At 44.6% G+C, this 27,038-nt stretch overlaps 1 protein-coding gene across 1 annotated transcript in view; it reads left to right on the forward strand.

Annotated features, from left to right (window-relative positions):
* Positions 1-6,372: 6,372 nt before the first annotated feature.
* The window catches only part of GALNT14 (polypeptide N-acetylgalactosaminyltransferase 14), a 202,867-nt gene continuing 182,201 nt past the window's right edge, over positions 6,373-27,038 (forward strand). Inside the window, exon 1 of the mRNA XM_019667298.1 lies at positions 6,373-6,892. Within this exon, the coding sequence (XP_019522843.1) occupies positions 6,764-6,892 (129 nt within the window). The 5' untranslated portion in view covers positions 6,373-6,763. The remainder of the gene's footprint in view (positions 6,893-27,038) is intronic.

Below are 27,038 nucleotides of genomic sequence, written 5' to 3' on the forward strand. Positions count from 1 at the left end.
TGTATAAGCTATTTTTTTTTCAAAGAGATGCATTATTTCTCCCTGAGGATCTGTGCTTGGACTGTACATCACGCTTCTTTCCATTACTGCTCCAACCCGCCTTCTTCGGCTCAAGCCAGGAAAAGGGATTTGGCTCTTTGGAGCACAAGAGAAATATTATTTTCACTTGTCTCATGAAAATGATGACACAAAAGGTGAAATAGCCAGAGGATGGGCGAAATAAATTGTCTGCATGGGGGAAAACTGCAAAAAGGAAGGGTTTTTATTTTAAAAAAGCAGCATTCTGCCAATGGGCAATGGTATTAATATCACCCTCTGATGCAGCCCAGTTGAGTTCAAATGCTAAAAGGCACCTTTCAAATAATCTATGTTTAATTAATATTTGTACAGCACTTAGAGAGGGAAACTGAAGACAGGTACAGAGTATGGCTACAAGAATGACTTTCTCGTTGCAATGTAGCTTTTCCTCAGGCGGACTGAGGCACCTCCACTTGGGACTCAGGTCCTTACTCAATGGAAATTCGACAGAAAGGAGGGGCCCGATCAGTGAGTGTTACAAGGTAGGGCCCCTCCTCGCTGTTGAGGATACGGAAACAGGCCTTATATTTATTTGTATTCCTCACAGCAAATTGCCCAGACTCTGTGCTCACACTGAATTGTTGATTGCTTTGCTGATCCCCTGGAAACTTCTGGACTTAGTAGCCCCCCACAAATGTCTCAGCTTCCATTTCACTTGTCTGTTAAACCTAGTGAGGGACGTCACTTGGAGAAGTCGGGAGCGGGGGTCTGGGTAGATGAATTATAACCAGGCTTTGCTAATGAACTTGTTGTATTGCTGGAGGTCGAGCATGTAGTTTCTCTGCGCTCCACTTTCCTCAATTACAAAATAAGGACTACTGAACTAGGTGGTCTCCACGACTCCTTCTGACCTAATAGAGTCCGATCCACCATTTCCCCCTTGTCTTAGTTGGGTATATCTGTGCTAAGTTAGCGGAATGGTGGCAATCTCAGTGCTTATTAAAACATTCGTGGCTGAAGTGTGGGTTGTAAGCTGGCAAGCAGCAGCCATGTTTAGCCCACCTGATTTTGGGGGGTGGGGGATAGGAATCGAACACTAAGTTAACAGCAGTTAAAATCCAGATTTCACATAGTTATCTGGATTTCTACCTCTGTTGAGAAGTCAGAAAACTCTGGCACCACTTTATCTACACTGCAATGATCAGTTGGAACTGCTTCCTTGTGAGTCCTACATGGACCCCACCACTCCTAACTGTGTCCACAACAGGAAGGTTGAATGTCAGTTCCATTGTAATCAATGTGCTTATACTGTTGGTTCTTTGACCCTAACTCATTTCACTCATTCATGTGACTGTCATGATCTACATAGGTATGTGGGTGAGAAAGAGATGGTTGGAGAGATCATTAGAGTCTGATGTCAGGACCCCCCTGCCCTATGAAGAGACATCTGTGCTCAGAGCCTGGTTGCTTCCTGGAACATGTGAGCTGCTAGTGGGTAAAATGCCTTCGGATCAGACAGTGATTGATGTGGGCAACACAGTCACTTCCTATTTAAAGCTAGTTCACTTTGTCCACATGATCTCTTCTTTGAATAAATGTCTTGAATATCATTTACTCAGAATAGTGCCCCCCATGAACATGTAGGCTATCCCCAATTCAGCATACTCAAAAGAAATTTTAACAGCAAAGACCCACATTTTTAGTCACCTAAGAAAATCAATCTTCCTTTTAGCAACATCATTGAAAGCCCCCTGTGCATTAGAATGGCCATCTAATTTATTGCCTAAAATAGGATTTTCTTAAAGTCAAAAGGGGCATTATTAATAATGCTGGTAAAACAGGAATAAATCAAGACTGTCCCAAGCAAACTGGGGCATGTTTTTACCCTGCTCCACATGCGACACCTACTAATGACTTGATTACAAAGTTTGCCTTTGGCCACAAGAGGTTGTCCCCGGACCCAGCTTTGTCCCATTTCTACACATGGGGCATGCTTGGATCCTCTCACTGATGAAGTTCCTACCAGATTGGCGAGAACCCATCACAGCTCTGTTCCTTCCAGGATTTGAGCTCTCCTGCCCCTTTCTACCTTTCTCCTGTGTCACTAAGCTTAAGCCTACCAAGAAGGGCTGCCTTGGACTCAGAGATGATGCAGGTGGCTGTCAGTCCTGGCTGTCTGAAATTTGGGACCTAGGGAGTAAATAGCATCTGCCTTTGGACCCTCCATTTCTTCTTCTGCCTGTGCTCTCCTCTTTCAGAGACCCGTCAGGGTGATTCAGGTTAAAGAATTTTCCTCTATTTTTCTTTAAGTTAACTGGGTCACCCCTGCCTGTTATTTAGAAATTTGCATTTCCTATGGGTGGGGCATGGCTCATGTCACTGCAGGACACCACCACTGAAGATCAAAACACTTTCCACAACCAGCAAAGACATGTCATTGCAGCAATAATAAGTTTTACACTTGGCACTTGGGGGAAGAACAAAGAAAGTTCGGGGGCATTTTGAATAATGAAAGAAAGAAGCAGTCTTTTGAAATGCAAAGATATGAGTCCCTTTCCAGGAAGCAAATTACACAGTGGTACCTAAGAAAAATAAGGGAGGAGGGGTAGAGGGTAGTAGGACGGTGAAAGAAGTTGTTTAATGGAAAGAGAAAGATCCAGAAAGATGTTTCAGATTCCTTAGATAAAGCCACTCAGAGATAAGAGGAAAAGCTGGCTGGCTTTATTCTTTTGACAAAGATGCACCAATGTGGCAGAAAGAGGAGGTTAGAAGGTTGGTAATAGCTCCTTCTCATTTACCATGCAGTCTACACTATTCTATTACTCACTTTATGAGGCCTTGCAGGAGACTCAGGGCATGTGGTCCTGACAGAATCTACAGTGTCAAGTAGAAGGGAGAGGAACACAGATAGAAAGGGGGCTGATGTATTATTTACAGTTGAAGAACTTAAACAGAGCAGAGCACAGGGGTTGGTCCAAAGACTTGGGTCTGTATGACTGGAATAAAGACAGACATGCCTGAATTCTTGCTGTCACTTCTTTTGCTGCTGGGGACCCCTGGCGGTGCTGGGCCAGCCTGTGTGTGTCTCATCTCATCGCTGTGCCTACAGTCTGCCCTGCGACTGGTTACCTTTCCCTGTGGCCCAGAAGGGTAAAGACCTCAACAGAAAGCTGTTTGAGCCTCTGTGGATGAAATCTCATAAGGTTGGCACAGAGGGCATCTTGATGGTGGTGACAGGTCTAATAAGCAGGCAGATGGCAGACACACACGCTCTCACACACACACTCTCACTGAAGTCACCATGCAGTGGGCAGAGAGTAGGGATGTGGGGAATCTGATCTGAAAGGAACAAAAGGCTGCAGCCTCTGCAGTGAGCTGAGCGAGAGTGATAGGACAGCGAAAGGCAACGAGAAGCAAAGTGTGAAAACCCACAGCAAAAGCCACTGGAGAGCATATGCATTGGACTTCACAGCTTCCTCCCGTTTCCAGCTTACATTTGCTCCATATGCTGCTTTACACAGCTTTCCAGGGCCATAATGGGTTTTATTCCATAGTTTTTATACTAACATGAATGACTCACATCTGCTCCAATACCCATTCGCTCTCTAATGTCTTCGGCTGTGAGGAGAGAACAGCTTACACAGAACTTGCCAACAACAGGAGTGGCAAAAGGAATCCTAATTCAGGGACAAGGAAGGTTAGAACCCTGCATGTGTGAGCTGGAAGGGTCTTTGAAAGGGCATTACATGACAGATGGGGAAACTGAGACCCAGAGAAATGAGGATCTTGCTCAAGAATATCAAGACCGGGGAGGCAATACATTTAGGGCAACAGAATATAGCTAATTCAGAGCGTACTTATTTTTTTCTTACTTCCTGCCATGTTAAACCTTTTGCTGGGAGCTTTTCCTTCCCATACAGGCCGTGATGAGAAAAAGGTAAGTTGGATTAATCACCAATGATAGCTAATCCCCCACTGGGATCAACTGTGCTCTGCATTCCTTAAGCTGATTATTAAAGTTTTAAATATGCACCAGAGCATGGGGGACCCCTGGATAGGCTATTATCCTGGGAGAGACCTACAAGGCTGGGTCCTGCACGGAGACTCACCTGGCTTCCAGGTGTTCAGAGTCCTATCTGAAATCGATTTCAATCCTAATGACAGTTACCAGTTTGACAACCTAGACTAATATGCCTTTTGGCTGGCCACTTGGCAAAAATGGATTCCCTCGACAGCTTCCAGAGGCCCAAGGAATCTTCTCCATTTGGCTCACAGTGATTCAAGAGGCAAGCACCTTGGAAGGCAATCCCTCTTCTCCCAGGCATTGCAGGCCCTGCATAGAGCTGCCAAGGGAAACCCAGGCCCTCAGTTTCCCCAGATACCAAACAGAATGATGTTAGACTGAATCACCTAGCCTCTCAGCAGCAGGCAGTGTGGTGCTGCTCCATCTCGAAAGCTTGGCGGTGGTGTTGTGTAACTGCCTGCCATCTGTTACTCAGAAGCAGTATCACAAAGCGCTGAGCAATGTACTACGGTGCTGCAGCTCCTGCCTGGAGCTGACAGCATCTCAGCGCCTTGCCCGGGAGGCGGTGGAGGGGGGGGGTGTCCCTTGCAAAGTCTGCCTCAGAGCACTTTGCAAGCCTAAGCCTGCATGCAAGTTCAGGCTGAGGCTCCTGGAAGAGATCCAGGCAGCTCAAGATGCTGTAGGGATAAGTTCTCTTGCTACCCACCCCCCATGAGGGTGATCTACCTGGACTTTTGCCTGGCCAAAGTGATGGCTGGGAAGTTTACCCCAACCTTTCAGAGTATAGGGTTTTAATGAAGGCGAATCCTGGATCACCCCCCAGGGTTTTGAGTGTTGGTCAGAGAAATCAGCTGAACCTTGAGATGGGCTGGAAGTGTGCTCAGGTTGTCTGCGCTGTTTGATTTCCACCTGTTTCCAACCCAAAACGTCTTATCTACAGCCTGGCCAAGGACTCTTTGCAAGTGTAAGGCAGGACTGCCCTGTAGCTGAAAGACAAGGTATCAAACACAGTGGCTTTCACCGGATTCCTCCATTTCTGACTCCACTTCTTAAGGGTTCTGTCTCACTAGAGACTGAATTCTGGAGCTCCACTGCCCACAATGTATGGGCGCTTCCCCTATGCTGAGCTTTGTGGGGAGAGGCAGGGAGGATGGTAGCTATAGTAGTAAGTACATCATTCTCACTTCTCCAAGCAACTTGATGAGATAAGCATCCATCCAACTAAGGCTGCAGATATTAAAATGGCACAGTTCTGGCAGCCACTGTTCCCAGGCAGAGCAGGTTTTTTCTTTCCCTCTTTGAGCTGTCAAATGATCAGATAACACCAGCACCTTGCATTCAGCTTTCACAACTATCCACTCACTTATCACAGGGGGTACGCATTATCGTCCCCATTTACAGATGAGGAATCTAAGGCTGGGGGAAGGTAAACGCCTTGCCCAAGATTCACACAGCTAGCTAGTGTGGTTGAGCCAGGTCAGGAACCCCTAGCCAGTAAAAGCACCATTTTTCCAGCCTAACTGAGGCCTACATGGGAATCCAATTTAGAATTTGCTCTGCCTCTAGACCCAAGTAGTTTTAATCTGCAAGATTAAGGAGAGGGCCTTTTGAAAGATAACCCTCTGCACCCAGTATCCCCCAGGGTCACTTTCCAAGAGCCCCATGTGGTTGTCCCAACTTTGGACCCCATACCTTTGTTGCAAGCACAGAACCCTGATGAGTATAGGGAGAGAAAACCCTTAAGAGAGATAAGTGAGCCTTAATTTTTAAAAAGAATTTCTTCAAAGTTAAATTTAGACCAGCTCATTGTTCCATTAAGTAGAAAAAGTTGCCAGGCACCTGTGCAGGCAAACACCCTGGGGAGTTGGCTGAACTTAGCCTTGGCCCTGAACTGCCAGGGGCGCCTCCAGGTTCCCACGCTTCCAGTGCCGGCTCCCCTGGAGGGTGAGGTGGATGGGGCTGGGGCGGGTGCGTGGAGGGCAGTACCCGGGTGTGAGCGCCACGTGCAGCCCCCGCGGTGAGCGGGGAAAGTCCTCCCTGGCACAGCCCCTCCAGGCGCGGGCTGCCCCTTGGGTCCCAACAAGGAGATGGCGGTGGCTACTTTGCGGACACACCGTTCCCGCCCCGACCCGCCCCGCCCCAGCCCAGAATGGCCCCAGAGCTGCGCCCAGGGCTCGGCGCAGGCGAACCCAGAACAGCACCGTGCGCCTTGGTCGGAGGGCGGCGGTAGCGCCCCCTCTCAGACCCCTAGTTCCCGCCCGGGCTCCCTCTGAGTCGGTCTGTCTGTCGTGCCCACCCTCCCCCTTCGCTCCCTCCTCCCCTTCCTTCCTCGTGTTCCTCCCGGGGTGCCGGGCACAGACTCGGGTTCCTCCCTCCTCGAAGCTCGAGTCAGTTTCCCTCGCAGCGGCGGCGGGCGAGGCGGCGGCGGCACGGGGAGCATCTAGGCAGTCACAGCGCTTCTTCGGCTCGAGCGAGCATCCAGCTTGGCTGCCCCTCGGCCTTTTCCTGCCGCGCCTCGGAGCGCCCCGCGCCCAGACCCCTGCTCGTTTCTCTCAGTAGCGGGCGGGGCGCCTCACAAGATCCCGCCGCCACCGCGCCGCGATCCTCGGCTAGCGCCCCCCCGGAGCGACGCGATCTCCCGGCCTCCTGCCCCGCCGACCCTGAACGCCAGGGGGTGCCCCAGGGGCGTAGCTCCGCGGAGAGGAGAAGTCAAAGAGGACCATGCGGCGCCTGTCTCGCCGCCTGGTGCTGCCGATCTTCGGGGTGTTCTGGATCACGGTGCTGCTGTTCTTCTGGGTAACCAAGAAGAACTTGGAGGTGTCGACGGGACCTGAAGTGCAGACCCCCAAGGTACGGGGTTTGGCTGCGCGCCGGGCGCGGGGCAGCGGTTTTGCAGGAGGGCGCGCAGCTCGCGCGCGGTGTTTGCAGGCTCTCGGGAAGCCAGGGCGGGGGTCTGGGTGCCGCGAGCAGGTAACCGGGCGCCGGATGCGGCTTCAGTGTGATATTTCTGGATGTAAAAAAGCTCGGGGTCATCTCCGGGCCCGCCGTGTGGGTAAGTGGGAGTGGGTGTGGGTGGTGGGCGCGCGCTCGCGGGCAGAGCGGGACTCTCAACTTGGGCAGCGCGCCGCGGTCCCAGGGCGGAGGGGGCGCTGCGGGCGAGCCGAACAGAGGGTGGCGGTCTGTGGACTCTTCGAGACAGTCGTGGGTGTTTGGGTCTGGTGGCAGGGCCGGCCGGTGCTGGAGCCCGCGAGAAGTCTGGCGGCTGCACTGACCTCCTTCCATCCCGCAGCTGCCAGGCCAGACCACGGGAGGCCCGAGGCCCCGGGTGCGCCGCGCGTGTATATCTCTGGCGAGCGCCCTGCAGCCTCCCGCATCCGGCCTGTCGCCACCCCTGCTTTATAATCGTCCCTGAGCCCTTCAGCTGCATTGGAAATTGAATGTGCCCTGACCATCACTAAAGAGTCTGTAAAAACAGACGACTTGGTATTGGTGGGGAGTTGGGGAAATGAGAATCCAAGTGGCTTTTCTAACTCCTGCCCAGTTGGTTCATCTGAGCAGAGTCAGAAGGTTCTCCTTACAGGCTTACTCTTAACTTTCATTCAGAGTCCCCATTCCTCAGTCTCCTCTTCCACAGACCTCGCAGTGGGACACAGAAAGAGGCCTCCGGGTTTCCTGACCAGCTAGGCAACATTTATGAACTGGGTCCAGACTGGGAAACAGCCCTTGGGGGAGCTTAAGGCCCAAAGCAGAATACTGAAAAAGGAAGGGATGGGGAAGGGGAAGAGAGGAGCCTTCCCAGTAAGTACAGTGCAGAGGACTGACTATGTGCCAGGTAACACAGTGGGTTCATCTTCATAAGCAGTTATATGAGTTGGGTGGTATTATCCTTGTTTCATAGGTTAGGAAGCAGGTTCAGTCTTTAAGTACCTTGCCTTAGGTTACTCTACTGATTCGAACTCAGACTTGGGATGCTCAGAATCTTTCCACTCTATCCAGGTGCCTCTCAGAGCCCCTTTTAACTAAGTGTTCTGGCGTGTACATTTTGGGATCCTGACAATGCTGACAATTATGTCCCACAAGCAGTTTTTTATGGTTGCCCATGTGGCAGGCACTGTGCTAGGTGCTATGGGTACAGAAACGCAGAACTTACTCTCTGGCGAAGGGGATTTGCTCATCAATGGGCCAGAACCATATAGTGTGCTTAGGGCCAAGTGGGCCTCATTGCACTGGTGTCATGGGAGTCTGGGGACTTCCTGGAGGAGGATGACTTAAAGAACTGAGAAGGATGAACAGTAGGTTTGCCAGGCGGCAGGGAGGGCATTCCAGGTCGAGGTTAACTGCACCAAACAGGCTCAGAGGAATGACACAGCACGTTGTGTGAGTTTGGCATAATTGGAGCATAAAGCAGGTAGCAGACCTCAGGGATGAGGCTGGAGATGGTGTTGGGTAGCACCTTGTAGGGGCCAGGGGTCCTTGGAGGGGTATTAAGCAGAGGAACGATGAGGTCAGACTGGTGACTTCAAACGCCTTTAGAGCTCAAGATCAATTTTCTCACTCACCTCAGACCTGCCCATGGGTCCAGAGAGCTTTTCTTTTTTTCCCCCTGGATAGTTCTGTTCCTTGTGATGCAGTTAGTGACGCCTGTGGGGACACGGACTCTCTCTGTTTGGCGTTAAACCTCATTACTGGAAGCTTACTTATTCTATAATTTCCATTAGGGACCTGGGACAAGAGATGTTTCCTTCTCTGTGCACTTTGTCCTTCTTCCTTACCTGCCTCCTCTCATGCTGGTGTGCGCTGAACACACATTTATGGAACGAACACAGCTATAGGCCAGGCTCTGTAAGCTTCAGGGGCTTCCGTGATGAGTGCACTGTGCCCCTGCCCTTGGCTCTCATAAGTTCTTGGTTGAGGCAGAATTACAAACAAGTCGTGGGGGTGAGGTGTTGGAAGGGGTCTAATATCCGAAGTCCAGACATTGTGCTGTGTGATCACAGAAGAAGGGGTCTTTCTAGTTTTGACCACTTGTTCTTTGTCTTAACATTTAATTTTTTTCTCTTACCCCCTTTTCTGTATGCTTGATAACCACGAACTCCATAGACTTTAAAAATCTTGCACCTTTTATTATTAGCTGCTCTTCTTTTTTGTTAGTATATTTCTCCTTCCTGTTTTTCACCTGTATGTATGGCTGTGCGTCTACATATATGTGTTGTGTGTATTCGTGGATGCGTTTGTGTCTGGTGGATGAGTACCCCTCTGTATCTTAGTGTATATGTATCTGAGAGACATTGAGAGAGATTCCATCTTAGCACCAGAACAATTTCATTCCCATGACCGATCTGTAGTATAGGAAATTTGCACCTCCTGGTTCCCAAACCTGACTGCATGTCAGACTCACATGGAGAGCTGGTTTACCATACCCGTTTTGGGGTTTATTGCAGAGATTATGATTCTGTGGGTTTGGGAGAAGGTCCCAGAATCAGTATCTTTACGAGCGTGTCATGTGAGTCTGAAACAGCCTATTGATGGATGGCATTTGGGGACTTGATAAAGAATACCAAGCCTGTTGATTTTTGTTGTTGTTGTGGCCCCATGTAAATATGCCTGAATGATTTCATTCTTCTTGAGTTCCTGGTGGACCAAGCTTGTGTGAGAATATGCACTCATGTGAAATAACAATAGCTAGCACTTGTATAGTGCTTTTCAAATTCACAAATTCTATTTCACATCTATTAGCTCATTTAATCTCTATAACCACCACATAAGGCAGACAATACTTTTATGCAAATAAGATTGAGTAATGAAGTTACACAATTGGCCCATGAGGACAAGGCTATTATTAAGTGGCAACATTAGGGACAAGAATGGAATGGGATCATTCTGGGAACCGACCACCCACATGCTCCTTCCATGCCACTGTGCTGTGTGGACCACCTGGGTCTGCACTTGTGGGTGATGGGGTGAGGTTAGGGATGTTTACAACAGGTGCTCCCCAACCCACTTTCCAGTGCTTCTATGGCTCATCCCTAGACATTTACCTTTGGAGAGCTCCAGGGGGTGCTGGTGTGATATGTGGGGGAACCACCTCAGAGGGAAATCCCACTCTGCCCTTGGAAGAGGCCACCCGGAGCAGAGGAGGCTCCTCGGGTTGGACAGAGCATACCCTGGTTGGGAGGGTTCCATGGGAGGTTGCGCCCGATGGTAGTAGGTGGTTGCAGTAACTTTGGTTTAGAAATCATTTGCCAGGGCAGAGATTGTTTACTCAACAGTAGGAATTTGGACATTTCCTGGGACATTTGTTTATTGTAGGGAAAAACTCAGTTTTTGAGTGAGTTCAGTATCCTAGGATTTTCTAGAAAATGCTCATGTATAGTCAGGCTGAGAGCTCTTGCCTTGGACATATTGAAGACTCAGGGACGTTTTCATCCAGCCTAAACTTCTTCCCACTGTGGTTGAGGGGTCAGCTTATTTTCCAAAGCAAGAGCAGTGGGCTCCTTTCCCTTAAAAATATTTAGAGAAGTTGGGAATGGTGGAGGGAATTGGAGAGGAGAGGGCTGTGGCAAGGGCTCCTGGGCTGGGGACCTCCCAACTTTTAGAGTCCATGCAGCAAATTACCCTCACTGGGGCCTGCTACGGGTTCCAGTTCTTGGCTCCCAGCCTTATTCTCCTTTCCACACGGGGTTAGGAAACATCCTCATTCACCTTGTGATGGGATCTCCAAAGTGGGCCTGATAATAAAATAAAACCTATGCCCAGTCACAATCCAAATAATATGGAGAAGGCACGCAGCCCTCCTGGTGGAAGAAAATGATTTTTTTCCTCTTAGTTTTAAGAAGGTTCTATTAATAGCTCAAGTAAGGATTTCTTTAAGTTTGACTTTTTAATGTTAATTCTACTCTTTTACCTGGCTCCCGACCCCCAAATTCAGCAAAGCTCTTATTCCTAATGGAAAATCATGTAACAAATTTGATGTCTTAATTTAAACTGTATTTTAACGATAAACATGGTACCCCCTAAAAAGTACCCGAAAAATGTTTTCATTTCTCCTCTCCCCTATAATTTGTTTGCCACTTGGAGAATTATACAATAAATGACAGAACTAAAACAAAACAACAAAGCAAACCAACAGCAGCAACAACAACAAAAACCCCCAAAACCCAGCAAATTTGTCTCCTATTTTCTAGAAGCTAAATTTAGTCCGGGAGCTTAGGGTTTAGGAAAAGCAAAAGAATTTGAGGCTTGAGGGTACTTTTTGAGGAAAGTATTGGAAATGTAAAGACTTTGAACAAAGTGCCTTGGGCCCATGTAAATGTATTTGTGCTGTACTAGAAATATAGCAAACACCATTAGAAAAGAGCTTGTCTATCGGTAATATTTGCATACCACAAAAGCCTTAAGTATGTGACACTGTTATTTTATTCCCCATTTAGTAGATAATTTCTCCCATTAAAAAAATCATGAATTTTAGAGAGAGCCCCTATTAATCTGCTGATGCTTAGTGCATGCATATTGGACTCTATCCAGGGAATTTTGACTCCAGCACGACCAGAAGTAGCCCATTATCAGAAGAATGTTTATCCTTGCATTGGCTCCTGTGAGTGCTGGTGTCTGAGCTGGGCGCTGGGCTGTTTTCTCCTCTAGCAGGTTCCTGGAGCAGGTGGGGGTGNGGGTGGGGATGGTTGCCTGGTGGTCCAGCAGCCACTGCTGTGAGAGGCTGGGGAATATGAAAGTAGGAAGTTGGAACCTCTGATATTCAAGAACTAGCATGTCTTTGCTTTCTAAATATCAACAATTTTTTTAACAACTTTGAGCTTACTCCGCCCCCCCCCCACCCCGACTTTCCAATCCAGTCAAGTTGGTGGGAATTTCTCCTCCCTGGGTCATTTTTGGCACCTCTGGATTTTCCCTATGTCCCAAATCACTTTCTCAGCCAGGACTGTCCCACAGGTCCCCGTGGGAGACCCTATCTCAGGAACCCATGGATCTGTTTTAAGGGCGTCTCTTTGAGTCAGTCTGGGGAGCGCTCTCTCTTTCTCCCTAAACCCTTGTTCCCCTAAGTGTCCTGGTGTTTTAGGAAACAAAGACCATGAATCCCTGTCCCAAATGTTTTCGGAGGCACAGAATGATAGCTGCTCAAATCAGAGAAGACAAAGGGGCAAAACCAGGAAAGAAAGAGAATTAATGTTCCTGTCACAAGCCTCCCTAGCCTGTCTAGGGACTCCCTCTTTTCAAGGTTGCTCATCTGTTTGTATCACTTAAAATTGTTAATTTCCACTCATCAGAGGTCATTTATAAACTGAACAGGGACAGAATGAGGCTGCGTTGGCTGATGCCTGAGGCCCAGGATTTCCACACAGCCTGGTTCACATACCATTGCGTCTACCTCCTTTTCCCTGTATCCTTCCCCACACCTCTCTCATCTGAAATTTCCCAGTCTTGTCCATCATCAGACACCCAGGAACACATTTGGAAGAGATGTGTTGCTGTGCCCTGCCTTAGTTTCTACAGTTTTGTCACTCTTCCAGAGCATCTCAAAGTCCCCCGTGCATTTTTTTTTTTTGGAGGAGAATCTGAATTAGAAAGCAGGGACAAAGTCCCAGCTCCCTCTTAGGGGAGAGTCTGTGAACCCTGTCCTGGCTTTTGCACATTCCACCCCAGAGACCAGCATTGTAGACCTGCCATCTGTTTGAGGAAGCGAGTCTGGCCGTGCCCCGTGCCCTCCACAGCTGGCTGCAGATGCTCCCACTTGTGTGCAGTGACCCAGAGCTGGGTGGTCAGCCTTCCTCCTCATATGGAAACTCAGAGACTCATGCTGTTCACTAGTCAAGAGATAGAGAGCCTGACCCTCTCCTGGTGCCTCTCATCATGTCCTAATCAAATGTGCTCTCACCTTCTGGGGTTTTTTATATCCACGGTAGCCCTGGCGCCTGTTTCTGGCATTGGCAGTGCCAGGGATAACACAGCTCCTTTCTTCTGGGCTCGGTCTCCTCAGCTGTGAAATGGAAGCAGAGTGCTACTGCACTGCCCGTCTCCCACTTGCTTTGCCAGCAATCTCAGTCATTTCGGGTTACTTGTGAATAACTCTGAAGTGAGACCTCATGGCTACAAATAATTATACCACAGATACTCTGTGTCTATTACTTATCTTTTAATTATTTTACCAGAAACGCTAAATTAACCAAAAAATAAATCAGCCTCTGAGTCCTCAGATGTTGAACTGATTAAGAATCCCTTTGGGATACTTAAGAACGAACACACACACACACACACACACACACACACACATTCACACTCACACAATCACACACGTCCACTGATACCCTGGGGAATTCTGCAGAAGCTACTGAAATTTGCTGGCTCTGGTATTTTGGTATTTCAGAATAAATGGCCTGATACGACCTTCTGGGGCAGCAGTCTTTGCATTTGGCAGCAGCTGCTGCCGTCACAGGACCTAATGAAAACTAGGAAGCTGATAGGGAAAGAGAGGAAGAGATCTCTATGGTGCGAGAAATGTATGTGCCACCTACGGAGTCCTCTTTTCCCCCTGCTTTTCTTTCCATCGCTCCCTGCCTCCCTTCATCACATTCTTCTCTTATTCATATCTCTTGACAACCCAGTGGGGTCTTCTAGGGCAGTTGGTCAGGAGCTCCAGAAGAAGTCTGAAGGGACAGGAGTCTACCATGCCGGCTTCCGCCAACGTCAGCGGCAGCCTGCCTTGCTGCTCCTATGGGACTCAAAGGCAGGCCTTACTAAAGAAGGCAGGTAGTCTCTCTAAGCCACCTTGAGCCATTTTGGGCCACCTTGAGCTCAGATGCCCTTAGATCAGCAGGAGCCCATATTGTAGACATTAAGGAGCCATTTGACCCACTGCCTCCAGGGCCATGCTGATTTTCAAGTACAAAGCCTCTTCTGCATAACATTTCTGGGAGACAAGATTAGGCACTTAAAAAAACAATTAAATTCTCCTCATGTCACTTGTCTTATTAACTGTAAGCACTATAGAGATCTTTCAAGGAAATGCAGGGGAGAGAGACATACATGCTTTTGCCTTTGGATTTGAATGCCAGGAAGAAGGGAACACCACCACCCAGCAACCTGCTTTCTAATGATCTCATTCCAGAGGAAGAGGGTGTGGGAAACATCTATAGAACTGGTATGACCATCCCCCTCTTGACCAGCCCTCTCCAAAGAGGCAACTGCCCCTTTTCTTTGTCCTCACTAAGTTTTAGAAATTAGATTTTCTTCCCTTTGGTCCAGGCTGAAGATTTATGTAGTTTCTCTTATTCCTCTGAGAACATTCTAATCATTCATTCCCCACCCCACCCCACCCCACCACCAGCCACAGAGACTCATCTAATCAATATTTATGCGCCTATCACTTGCAGCTGCAACATGCAGACATAATGGATGCCAAATTCCTTGATGGTCATTGAAAAATTAGCTGGTGCCTATATTTCAGGCTCATGGTTTTTTAGGATCTTGGGGAGATCAGACCACGTGGTCCATGAATTAATTAAGCCAGTCAGATAATTGGCTGTTAATAGATGGCCCGTTGATGGCTGCCAGCTGGGTGCTGAATTGACTACGGTCCTTATGGTCAGCTGTGGTCTTCATCAGAGGAGGAACAGGCTGAAAGACTTGACTGATTAAAGGTGAATTAGGAATGGGAAGGTAAGAGGTAGTGTCTCTCATCCACCACTTTGTGTGATGTTTTATAGTTTACAAAGCGTTTTTTCTTCACAAATGCTTCATTTGATCCTTCCTGCAACCCTGTGAGGTGGATGTTATTATTATTCTCATTTTCTAAAGTGTGGTGTGATGCAGTGGAAGTGATACGGGGAGGAGACTGGCAAGCTCACTCAACCAATAAGTGGCCTTGAACACACTCTTTTGACTATAAAGCATGTGCTGATTGTGTTATGGCCATGCTTAATTTCTGTTTAGCTTCCTTTACCAGGGGAAATGAAACCTATTTTATCTATGTGCATATTACATGTATATTTTCACATGGACAGAAATCTAGTGCTCTTGCTGAGAAATGACCCCCTACCTGTGATTATACACCAGCATTGCTTTTCTTCACACAGAAGGGAACTGAGGAGTGGATTAAGGGAAATATAGAGCTTGCTTCTAGAGGTCCATTGCGGGGTCAGGAGGACTTTCGGTATTCTTCTAGGATAGGCCAAGTTTAACCCACCTGCAGGCCCTGGAGAAATGTTCCACAGGACACTGCCTTCTGCTGTGGGGAAGTGCTAGGCTTGAGTGGCAGACTCGGGCACAGGAGAAGTGGGGCGATGCTCTCCCAACCCCTCAGTCCTATAGTCGGCACTGGCTCTGTCCTTAATGTGGTGAGCCCTCGCTGGCCAGCTATATCCTGCATGGCTGGTGGGGTTTGACAGCAGGAAATGAGGCTGTGCTGTCACTCATGAGGCTGCTCAACTCAGAAGTCAACAGGATTGTGCAATTAACGCAGAAGCTGTTGATTGGAATCCCTTTCGTGATGAATGTGGTCCTTAAAGAATCAGAAGCAATTCTCCTCTAAGAGGAAAAATGTCATTTGAGAGAACCTAATACAGCCTATTTGAAATGCAAGGCAAGTGTGGTAGGTAGGGGAATGACTCCAGGGAGGTGCCTTTAGAAGACACACAGCATTACCTGAGATCCTCCCATCTTGACAACAGAGGGCGCTTTGCCTGGGTCTTGCTGCGTAGCCTTGAAGGCCCACTGAGGACGGCTCAATTCAGTTCATTCTGTGTAGAGGGACTGCTGGCTCTGCCCAGTACAGGGCTCAGCCTCATCATGGCTACTTTGGAGGTTGGGTGTGAGTAATGTAGTTGCTGCTCATGTATATGTTTAAACCTACGAAAACATAAAATCAGGAGGCTGCTAATGTCTTCCTGGATGTTTTGTCTGTAATTCAAGTAGACTACAGGAGGGTTCCTGGTGTTGCTTTTGTTATGTGGCCCGAATAACCGTCAGGCTCTCCTGCCAGATCCCCAGCAGAAACATGACTTTTTCACTCTTGTCCACTTCTTCAGAAAATGGCAACAGTAAAGGGAACTGTAAAGAGTGTGTTTGGAGTAAGAACGAAAGAAATAGAAACCTAGCTAACTGATATTTTCCCTCCACTCAGAGGCCCTGATGGTTTTCTAATCATATGCTCGATCCTGGATCAGAACTCCTGGTAATCCTTCCTGTTTATTGTTGAGATTATGGTCTCTGCTCCAGGTTTTAGCTTTTCTCTTAAGCTGAGCATATTTTTTGGAAAACTTCTTGGCAGTGTCTACTAAAGCTGAATATATATATATATATATATATATATATATATATATATATATATATATATATATATATATATATACCTATGACCCTGCAATTCACTCCTAGCTATAAACCCAACAGAAATGCGTATGCATTTCAGTGAATGTCATGCACTCAAATTGGAGTTGGCGCCATTTTTCTGTAAATGGCCAGATAGTAAGTAATTTTGGGTTTTTAGGTTATACAGTTTCTGTGAATACTCAGCTCTGCTGTTGTAGAGTGAAAGACGGCATGTAAATGAATGGCAGCAGCTGTGTTTCAATAAAGCTTTATTTATGGGCACTGAAATTTGGATTTCATGTATTTTTCATGTCTCATGAAATATCATTCTTCTTTTGGTATTATTTTCAAATATTTATAAATGTAAAATCCTTTCTTGGTTTGCAGGGTGTACTAAAACAGGTGGCAGGCCAGATTTGGCCCAGTGGCTGTGGGATACCATTTATGTAACATATGGGAACAGGCAAAACTAAGCTGTGGTGTTAGAAGTCAGTTCATGGTGCTCCCTGATTGGGGTAGTGACTAGAAGGTGGCAGGGGGGCCTTTGGGGGGAACTGGTACTATGCAGTTTTTTAATCTGGGTGCTGGTTGCTTGGGTGTGCTCACTTCGTGAACATTCGTTGAAGGCGTGCTCTTTCCCGTTTGTTATCGCACTTTAATAAACTGAGTTTGGCTTCTGACTCCAGGTTTTAGCACCTCATTTGAGGTTAGAGTGGAGCAGTTTTCATTCTTTTTATAGATACTGGTTTCTGTTTCCTGAATAAGAGAACTTTGGAGAAAGGCCTTGCTATATCTTTCCAATTTCCCAAGTCTTACTCCCTTGTATAGAAAGGGAGACATTTAACAACTGGTGTGGTACAGGCACCAGCCAACCAAAGTATAAGTATGGTGCTGAGCGTTAACCTTTTAGTTGCTGGATCATAGGAAAATGGAGGAGGATCCTAGGGGAGAGCAGGGGCAGGGGGAGGGCCTTTAGGACAGTGAGAGCCATGAGTAGGACTTCGGCTGGTATAGTTGCCCCATAGTGCGTCTGGGATAAAATCTACCTATGTTTATATTGGGTTGTTGGAAAAGTCATGACGCATTTTGTCTGTGTTTTTCAAAGGTCATTTATTTATATAAAGAACAAAGACCAATCAGTGATATATTGCCCGTTTTGTTCGATAACCTTTTGCCATCTTTCAGTGAGCTTCATAATTCCTCGTTCATAGAAGGACCTGTCTTTATTTGCGAAAAACTGAACAAGGCGCTGATTTACAGCCTCATCTGAATTGAATGTTATACCATGCAAGGAGTTTTGAAGAGAGTGAAACAAGTGGAAGTCTGACGGTGCAAGGTCAGGTGAGTATGGTGGGTGTAGCAACACATCCCATCCAAGCTCCAGGAATTTTTGACAGGTGATCAAACTTGTATGTGGTCTCACGTTGTTGTGATGGAATACAACTTTTCTAAAATTAACAATCTCTGGACGTTTCTGGATGATGGAGTCGTTCAAACTGTCCAATTGTTGACAGTACACATTCGAATTGATTGTTTGGTTCCTTGTTAGGAGCTCGAAAAACACGACACCTTTAGAATCCCACCACACTGAGAGCATAACCTTCCTCTGATGAATGTCTGCTTTCGATGTCATTTGAGGCGATGTGCACCACATTGTTGTAAACAATCCACTTCTCATCACGAGTTATCAGTCGCTTCAAAAAAGGATCGTTTTCTCATGTTTAATGAGCATATTGCAAATGTTTATATGTGCCGTCAAATGAGCTTCTTTGAGTTCATGTGGAACCCAATTATCGAGCTTACTTATGTATCCCAGCTTCTTTAGGTGGTCGTGAATACTTGAATGATGCATGTTCAATGTTTCTGCAATCTCTCGTGTCATGTAATGTGGGTTTGACTCGATCAGTGCCTTATTTTGTTGTCATCAACCTCGGTGGGCCTCCCTGACTGAGGAGCATCGTTGAGATCAAAATCATCAGCATGGAATTTTGTGAACCATTGTTGACACTGACGTTCTTGTAGAGCATTGTCACTGTAAACTTTATGCAACTTTTCACAAGGTTGACCTGAGTTCTTCCCTTTATGGAAGTAAAACACTAAAATATGGCAAAAATGGACAGTTTGGTCTTCCATCTTCAACTTGTAAAATCTCCAAAACTCAACCAAATCACTCAATTTTTTTTTCAGAATGAAGCTAGAACTATCAGCTGTTTAATGACATAGCAATAACATAAATGCGAATGACTCTAGTACTTCCAAAAATGAACTAGTGCCATCTGTCGCAAACATGCGTCAATGACTTTTCCCACAACCCAATAGGTAAGAGGTGGAGACTTAATTGCAGAGAATGGAATTATATGAAATAAGCTACTGGCTTGTAGAAAAACAGCTTCTATGCATATTGGTTTTTTGTTTGTTTGTTTTTAATCTGGGGGAAAAACGAATTAAAAATCTGAGTCCCTAGTGCCAAGTGCTTCCTAAGCACGTCAGTCATCTATTCTTTATAATGACTCTGGGCAGTGGGCATTATTCACTTAATTTTTCAGGTGAGGAATGTCAAGGGAGGGGAAAGTTAAGTGACTTTCCCAAGGTCATGCTACTCATGCGGAGGAGCTGGACTCCACACCAGATACGTCTGGCTCCAGAGTCACTGTCTTTCTGCTTCACCATGCTCACCCTACGCTTCCTTCTCTCCCCTCACAGTCACACTGAATCTGGTCTCTTGAGAGTGATGATTTGAATATATTTTTTTCCCTGAACAATGAGCCTTTATAGCCCGCCTGTGTTCTGATTCCCAGAATTGCATACACTCGTTTAGATGAGAAGCTGTTGAATGAAATAGTTTTATATCAGAAGCTATCTCTTCCAGGGCAAGTCACTTTAAAACAATAGTCAAAGAGAAAACTTTACAGCATTTTCAAAGAGAAATGTATTGGGCTGTCAGCACTATTTGACATCCCTTATGAATACTTCCCTCCTACAGATGACTAGGAGTGTATCTGGTCTCGGGTTAAACTTTAAAAAAGGAAGTCTCCATGGTATCATATTCTGGGGAGTGTTAAGGTGCTTTCAGCACACTTCAAGACTGATTAAAGAGGGGATGGTGAGGAATCAATCAACAGATGCAGAGAATGCAAAGGCTATTCTAGTAGATGGTAAGCACCCCCTCCCCACGTTACCCTTCAGAGAGGAATAGTCTGGTATCTAGTATAATAGCACCAATTATTTGGTTGTTTGTGCTGAGGAGTTGAAAGCTATCATGTGCCGGGAAAATACTCAGCATGGAGCAGTAATTATGGATCAGCTGATGATAAAGACTGCATTGGATTGACTGCTAATTAGATTATTAGCACTCAAAACAAATACCTGCTATTAGCCATAAATAAGCTGTGTTTATGATATTTTCTACTTTTTAATGCATGTTCCTTTTTATAATGTGAAATTTTCTTCTTTTTCTGGGCCACGGCTTCCTCATTTTCCGCAGCCATACTAAGCATATTTGTTTATTGAGTTATAATCAAGGCATTTTCTTGTTTCCTTCCAGTCTCAAAAGGGGTTGAGAGAGATGACATGGATTGAGTGCCACATGTCAGGCCCTATATGAATTGTGTTAGGTCTTTTTAGGGAAGAAGGACAATTCCAGAGCAGCATCCATGTCTTTCCCATGGACACAGTCTTTGTTAGTGGTAAGGGATCTTAGGGATTTCCCCCAGGGAAATCGGTGCTGGAGTTAATTGCCAAAGAAATCACCTGGTTGCTTTTTTTTGGTAGCACTTTGAGGTTCTTATCCTGGATTCAAGGAGGATGGGATGGGTACTTGGGTGCTTCATGTGTCTGCATTTTCCCTTCCCTTCCTACTAGATCAACCATCTTCCTACAAGTAGGTTGACTGTGGGTCCCCAACAGTGTGAGATTCCCGCTGTCTTCCTGCCCAGGGTGGCCATGAGTTAGTTCTGTGGGTAGAACCATCTAGATGAGCCCTTGGGAGCTCCCTGGGTTGTCTGGAGAGAGAAGCCAGCTCCAGCAGTAGCCAGAGGGCACCTCTGGCCATGCCTTTGATAAGTGGTACAAGTGACTGTCAGGTGTCCTGCAAGGAAGTGCTAGTGATGAAACTTATTTGTAGCCACCAGTATATGCCAGGAATCTGTGTAGAAAGGAGAGGGGCGTGTGACTGCCTTTTGGGAGAAATGCTAGGTGCTTTATGTGTGCTAAGTCATTCATTCTTTACAACTACCCTGAGAGGTAGGGAGGCTGAGATTTAGCTAGTGCTTGCCAGGATAGTCGTACTGGGCGTTTAAGGCTGGCACCTTTCTGTTTAAAAGCCATACAGGTTGTCAGAATGTTGTCTGATGAATATTATCTCTGGATGACCCTTGTTTTACCAATGCAGTACTTGAGACTCATAACTGTCCAATAATTTGCCCAAGTCTGTTGAGCTAATTAGTGGCAGAAGTAAGACAGGTCTGTCTGATGCTGGAGCCCATGCTGGAGTGCCATAGGAGGGGGGTCATTGGCAAGTGAGAAAGATGGTGAGCTCCTTGAAGGAGTTTCTCCCTTTGAGTGCCTACCCAGCATGGGGAGATAGAGTGAGCAAATTTCCCTGTACCTGGCCACTGGATCAAGCTTATTAGTTCATGCAGCAAACTGATACAGGCATTGCCGTGTGTAAAGCCCTGTGCAGGGGATGCCTGAACTGGGTTCTGCCCTCCTTGCCCAGGGTAAATTCTGCAGGAGTAGTGGCGTGTGGAGCAGTGGCTTTCTGCTGGCTCCTGGCCACTTCTGTCTCTAGAACTATGTCTGCTTCTTGTATTTTAAGATGTATTGCTTTATTCTTAGAAAGATGAAACTGTGTCGCTTAGCTGGCTGTTTAATGGTGAAAGGGACTGAAGATGGATAGAAGTCTTTTTTCTCTTTTGAGTCATAGTGGAATGTGAGGCCGAGGGGATGGAGGGAATTTTGACGTGGGTTCATGAGATAAAAGTTTGAGACAATTGCTTTTGAATTTCTTAGGAGTTGTTCTGCAAGGTTGAATTTCCTTCCCCTGATCATGGTCACCCTTCTGTTAGCTCAGAAAACTGTGGTCGAAGTTTAATCTCATCCTGAAAGCTGTTTCACTAAACCAGGAACCTGCTATTCCACAAGGCCTCTTATTAGAAGAAGAAGGATTTAGGGTGGTCTTTTAAAGTCATTTCACTGACTTTTGAGGAAGTATATTTGCTGGAATCCACTTGTCCCCAAAGTATCTGCTGTTTGAAAAGCGTAGCACTAGTAGAAGGATAATGGGAAATGAAAACCAACTTCAGGATAGAAAATAGGCTGACTGAGCAGCCAACTTTAATTTAATTAGTCAGGGAGGCCTGTTGTGGGTTCTGTACTGTTTTGGGCACCCTAGGCCAGGGCACACCCATGGGCCAAACCCAGACCCCCTTCTTTATGCTGTGTATGTATATGGCCCGTGGGCTAAGAATGGTGTTTTACATTTTTTTGATGGTTGGAAAAAAATAGAAAGAAAAATATTTTGTGACACATGAAAATTATTAGAAATTCAGATTTCACTGTCCATAAATAAAGTTTTATGAGAACACAGTCATGCTCATTCTTTATTTACTATCTGTGGCTGCTTTCACACTACAGTGGCAGAGTTGAATAGTTGTGATGGGGACTAGCTGGCCTACAAAACCAAAATTTTAGCTGGCCCATTATAGAAAACGTTTGCCAACTCCTGCCCTAGACCTTTGCCTCTCAAAGTTCATGGGCAAGGGGTATTGGCACCACTGTGAAGTTGGTTAGAAATGCTGAATCTTAGGCCACTCCACACCAACTGATCCAAAATCTGCATCTTAACAAGGTGGCTCCTGTGCAATTAAAGTTTGAGAAGGGCTGCATTAGATGACAGATAACTTGCTCCCAAAAAGCTAGTGTGAATCATACTTCACAAACTGGAGTCTACAGTTGGTGCCACATTTCCCTATTTATTGAATTCTGTTCCATTCTGTGCTCCCATTCCCCTGCATTGGGGTGGGGATTCCTCTTCTTACAGCTTCACAAGGATCCAGTGGGTTTTTCAATGCTGAGGAACATGGGAAGAGCCTTGAATATTACAGCATTGTGGTCACAGCGGTAACATTGACCAAGCCCTCATCATTCTGCTGCTCCCAGGCTAGTGGGTTCCATGCGATGCTGGGAGCCCCTGTATGCACCTCCCTGGAGGTACCATACAGTCATTCCTCTGGGACCCTGCTACCCCCTGGAGCACCCACCATTCTCAGGACTCACTGCCTCCATTATCTTTCCAGCTGGAGGAATTGCCTTTTTCCATCACCCTCTGGGCTGTGTATTCTTTCTACCACCGGTTTTTGCATACCACCTCCCTGGAAACAAGAGCACATCAGTCCTGGTTATATATTGAGATTAGTGGTTAGGTCAGGGCCTGGATGAGAGTGAGTGGGTAGAATACAGTGAGAACAAATACAGACGGATTTCCCAGTACATTATCCTACCACACCTACTTGTATAGCATGTTGATACAGTTGAGGGTACATGACCAACACAATTTAATATGGTTGTAAATCTAGGATATCTTCCTATAGAGTAAGAGGTAAATTCCATAGGAATTTACCATAGGGAGCTGGTGTGGGTGGCAGGGGCGAGGGAGGTGGCAGGACTCAGCAAGAGTGACAAGAGGTCAGTGGAAGCCAGGAGCTGGCCAGATTGTGGGAGAGTTTGAAAATAACGCCATTTGCTTATTTTTGTTCTAAGATGCGAGTATGTCTGAAAGTAAACAGATCTCCCCAGTTGAGAATATTATGGACTACTCACTGGGGACTTTGTTCAGTAAATGTTTTGGGTTTAAGGGTTTTAACTGCTCAGAGTATGCCAACTGCTTTCTTAAAGGGACAATTCAGTGAAATTTGAACTTGGCATTCCCTTTCTCTTACCCCTGTGGCCTAAATGAGTCGCTGTGTATGTTCTCTCTTTCTCACCAAGGTTAATGCTGGCTTTTTTTTTTGACCATCTATTTTCATCTTTAATTCATGTAGCTGCTCTTAGAGAAATGCCCTATGGAAAAGTCATCTTGCTGTCCACATTCCCTTGAGTGAGGGCTTGGCAAGGCCAAGGCCAAAAGTCACCTAGTGATGTCCTCTGAGGGTATGCTGGGCGTCCGGGTCCAGAGGGCCCAAGTCCACGCACATTAATTGGAAGAATTGAAACGTGAAGACATCCCAGGTGTTGTTATCAGGAGGCTGAATCAGGATAAGGGCTTGGAAGATTCCCATCTTTTTATATATACCGTTAGCCCAAAGGCTGATGACCCACCAATGTTAACTGAGATGTGTAGCCAATCCACCATGCCTCTCCAAATTATCCTGTTGGGGAGCTAGACTAAGAAAGGACCTAACACAGTGGGCATGGAAATATATTCCCGGTGAAGTTATTAAAAAGTTAAGTTAATGGGGGAGGGGGCTTGCCACTTTGTGAAGGGTGAAAAAGATAACTAGTGCATTGTTTTGTACACCTGAAACTAATAAATAAAAATTTTAAAAAAGTTTAAAAAAGTGGGATTCAAGATTGTGTCCATAGTAGAATACTATTTTGTTTAAAACAATTATATATTGAAAAAAAATCTTAGAACGTCAAATTAGGTGATTTACATAAATGGGTATTGTTTATGCTATATTTCTTATTGTTGCTGATTGATTGATTGATTTAGGGTTATCTTTTTCCTAACTCCCTTCACTCACCTCTTCCTCCACTTTTAGTTAAGCAACATGACAACCTGGCTATGTAAACTTACATATCTTTCTCTGTGGACCCTATAATCAGTACATAAATGTATATAAACATTTACAGATCTGTTTTGGTCATTATTACAAAGGAGAGAGGGAGATTGATCATATTCTATGTACTTTGCATCTTACTCTTTATTTAATCATGATCCTGGAAAGCCTCAGGTCAGCTAGTCCATTATTTTTAATGACTGCATAATATTCTACAGTATGGATGTGACTTATTGTATTCAACCATTTCCTTTTGATCAGTATCCGCCTTGTCTCTTATCGTTGCTGCACATAGTACTGCAGTAAATACCCATGGACACACATTCTTACATGTTGGTGCTTTTACTTCAACATGATAGATTTGGAGGAGTGGGAATTCTGAGTCAAAGGGAGTCTAACATATATATAAAGATTGCTTTTAAAACAGTGTAGTAATCTACATTTCTATTGGCAAAGTGTGAAAGTACTCTTTCCCCAGTATCCCCTTTAGTGTAAATGTCATTTTCATTTTTTCAATCTAGAGTATACAGTGGAATCCTATTGTGATTTTATGTTCCTCTGACTACCAGCAAGGTTGAGTATGTTCTCATACGTTTATTGCCCTTAAAGGATTTGCTCTTCTGTGAAGTGTCTATTCATAGCCTCTGCCCATTCCCCCGCTCCCCACACTGGGCTGTTTATCTTTTTGTTGTCAATTATAAGAGATCTTTATATGTTATAGATAGCTCTTTATTGGTCATATGGATTGCAGATTTTTTTCTAATTAATTGTTACACTGTCAACTTTGTTTATGGTATATATTGCCATGTAATTTTTTCTGCTTGTTTTTGTATAGTTAAATATGTCTTTTTAAAAATAGCTAATGAGCATTCTGTCTTATTAAAAAGATCTTCTTAACCCTTAGGTTATATATAGAACATCCTAGATTTCCTCTTCTATATGACTTTAAAAAAAAACTTTTAAATCTTAAGGCTCTCTGGATTTCATTTTTATGCCTAGTTTGAGGTAGGGATTTAACTTATTTGTGTCAATATCATTAAGTAAACAATCTTTTCCTCCAATAATTGAAATACCATCTTTGTCATATATTTATTTCCCATAAATATTGGGTTTTCGTTCTGGAAGCTCCATTCTATTCTGTTGACCATTTATATCTTACTATGGCAATATCATACTTTTTACTAGAATTTTCTTACTATATCCAGTGGTTACTTCTTAATTAGTCCATTGGATTTACTAGGTACAAATTCATATCATTAACAAAATGAGTTAAATTTATCTCTCCTTTTTGCATATTTGAATTGATTATCTTGTTTTTTCATATTCATAAAAAAGTTCAAAATGAAATACCATGACAATACAAGACTCTTATTTTGATGCAAATGGCTGTAGTGTTTCATTATTTAATGTTAACTTTTATGAAATATTATTTATCATATTTTAGTAGTTTCCTTTTCCTGTTTTTACTTCAAGTTTTTATTAGAAATAATTTTGGATTTTTATCATATTTTGATTGAATTATATAATTTTTCTCTTATTGATACAGTATATTATTTTGAACCAAACTTGCATTCTTGGAATAAACCCTATTCAGTTATAATTTATTTTCCTGCTGTATTTTGTCTGTTGTCATTTATTTGGAATTTTAACATCTATATTCATGAATTAGATTGATTTATAGTTTTTTTTTGTACTCTATCAGAGATTAGATTTAACAGACTATACTGCTACCATAATTGGGGAGAATGAATGAATTGGGTTGTTTTTTTTAACATATGGGAATAGTTCAAATAACTTTGGCATATCTGTTCTTTAATGGCTACATAAAGCTCAGCTCTGAAATTACTTGGTTCTGTTGACTTCTGCAGTGGTAGCCCTGTCATGAATACCTATATTTATTTTTCAATCTAATCTGATGATTTTTGTATTTTATATATTCAGCATATCATAATTAGTGAAATAATTGATATATTGAATATTTACTATTTATTCTCCCTTATTTTTATTTTTCTCCTTTTTATTATTTTCACTAGTTTGGCCAATTACTAATGCACCTCCTCTTTCTTTTTAAAAGTTGGACATTTACTGTAACATCAACACTGACTATTACCTTCCTTTTCAAGACATTCAAATAGGTATTTTTGTAAAAACACGATATCAGTGATTTTTCCCCGCCAAGGTGTTTTACTCACCTATTCATTATCAACCTAAGAAATTGAGCCTTTTAGGAGTACTTTTACTTCCTTGTTCTTTTTTATACTGAAAGCAGGCGGACCTTTACAAGACTTACCCCACCTCCTAACACTCCTAATTTCTAGGTTTTGCTAAGATAATTTAACACTTCTAGAACTAAATTTCAAGTTTTCCTTTGCTGAGTGCCTCTTCTTTTGAAGTATTCTTATTTGTCACTTACATTACATGTTTCCAGCACTTTAATTCTATGTATTTAGAGTCCACGGTGCAAATTGTAAGTTTCATCACTCACCACGGTTTTCTCTTCATTTCACTCATCTCGAGATTTCTGTTTGAATTCTTTTTTTTTTTAATCTGAGTATTTTCCTCAGATGGGATATGTGGGTTATGTTTTCTTTTTTTTAAATATATTTAAAAATTTTTTCAATTATATAGTTGATTTATAATATTATATTAGTTTCAGGTGTGTTATATTTTCTCACATGTCCACAAATATTCTACATATCGGACAGGTGAATAACATCTGGCTTGGATATCTGGCAGTCTGTGGATGGATGGTTTTGTACTGTCCTCTAGATTTCATTTTTGCAGATGGCAGGTATACTTAAAGGCTAATTACTTTCCTTTGTAAGTTACTTTTTCTTTCTGTTTGGGGGCTTGTGAGATTTTTCTCCTTATCTTCGGAATTTAGGAACACACCTTGG

Source organism: Hipposideros armiger, unplaced genomic scaffold, assembly GCF_001890085.2.
Source record: "Hipposideros armiger isolate ML-2016 unplaced genomic scaffold, ASM189008v1 scaffold_493, whole genome shotgun sequence".
Classification (NCBI taxonomy): Eukaryota; Metazoa; Chordata; class Mammalia; order Chiroptera; family Hipposideridae; genus Hipposideros; species Hipposideros armiger.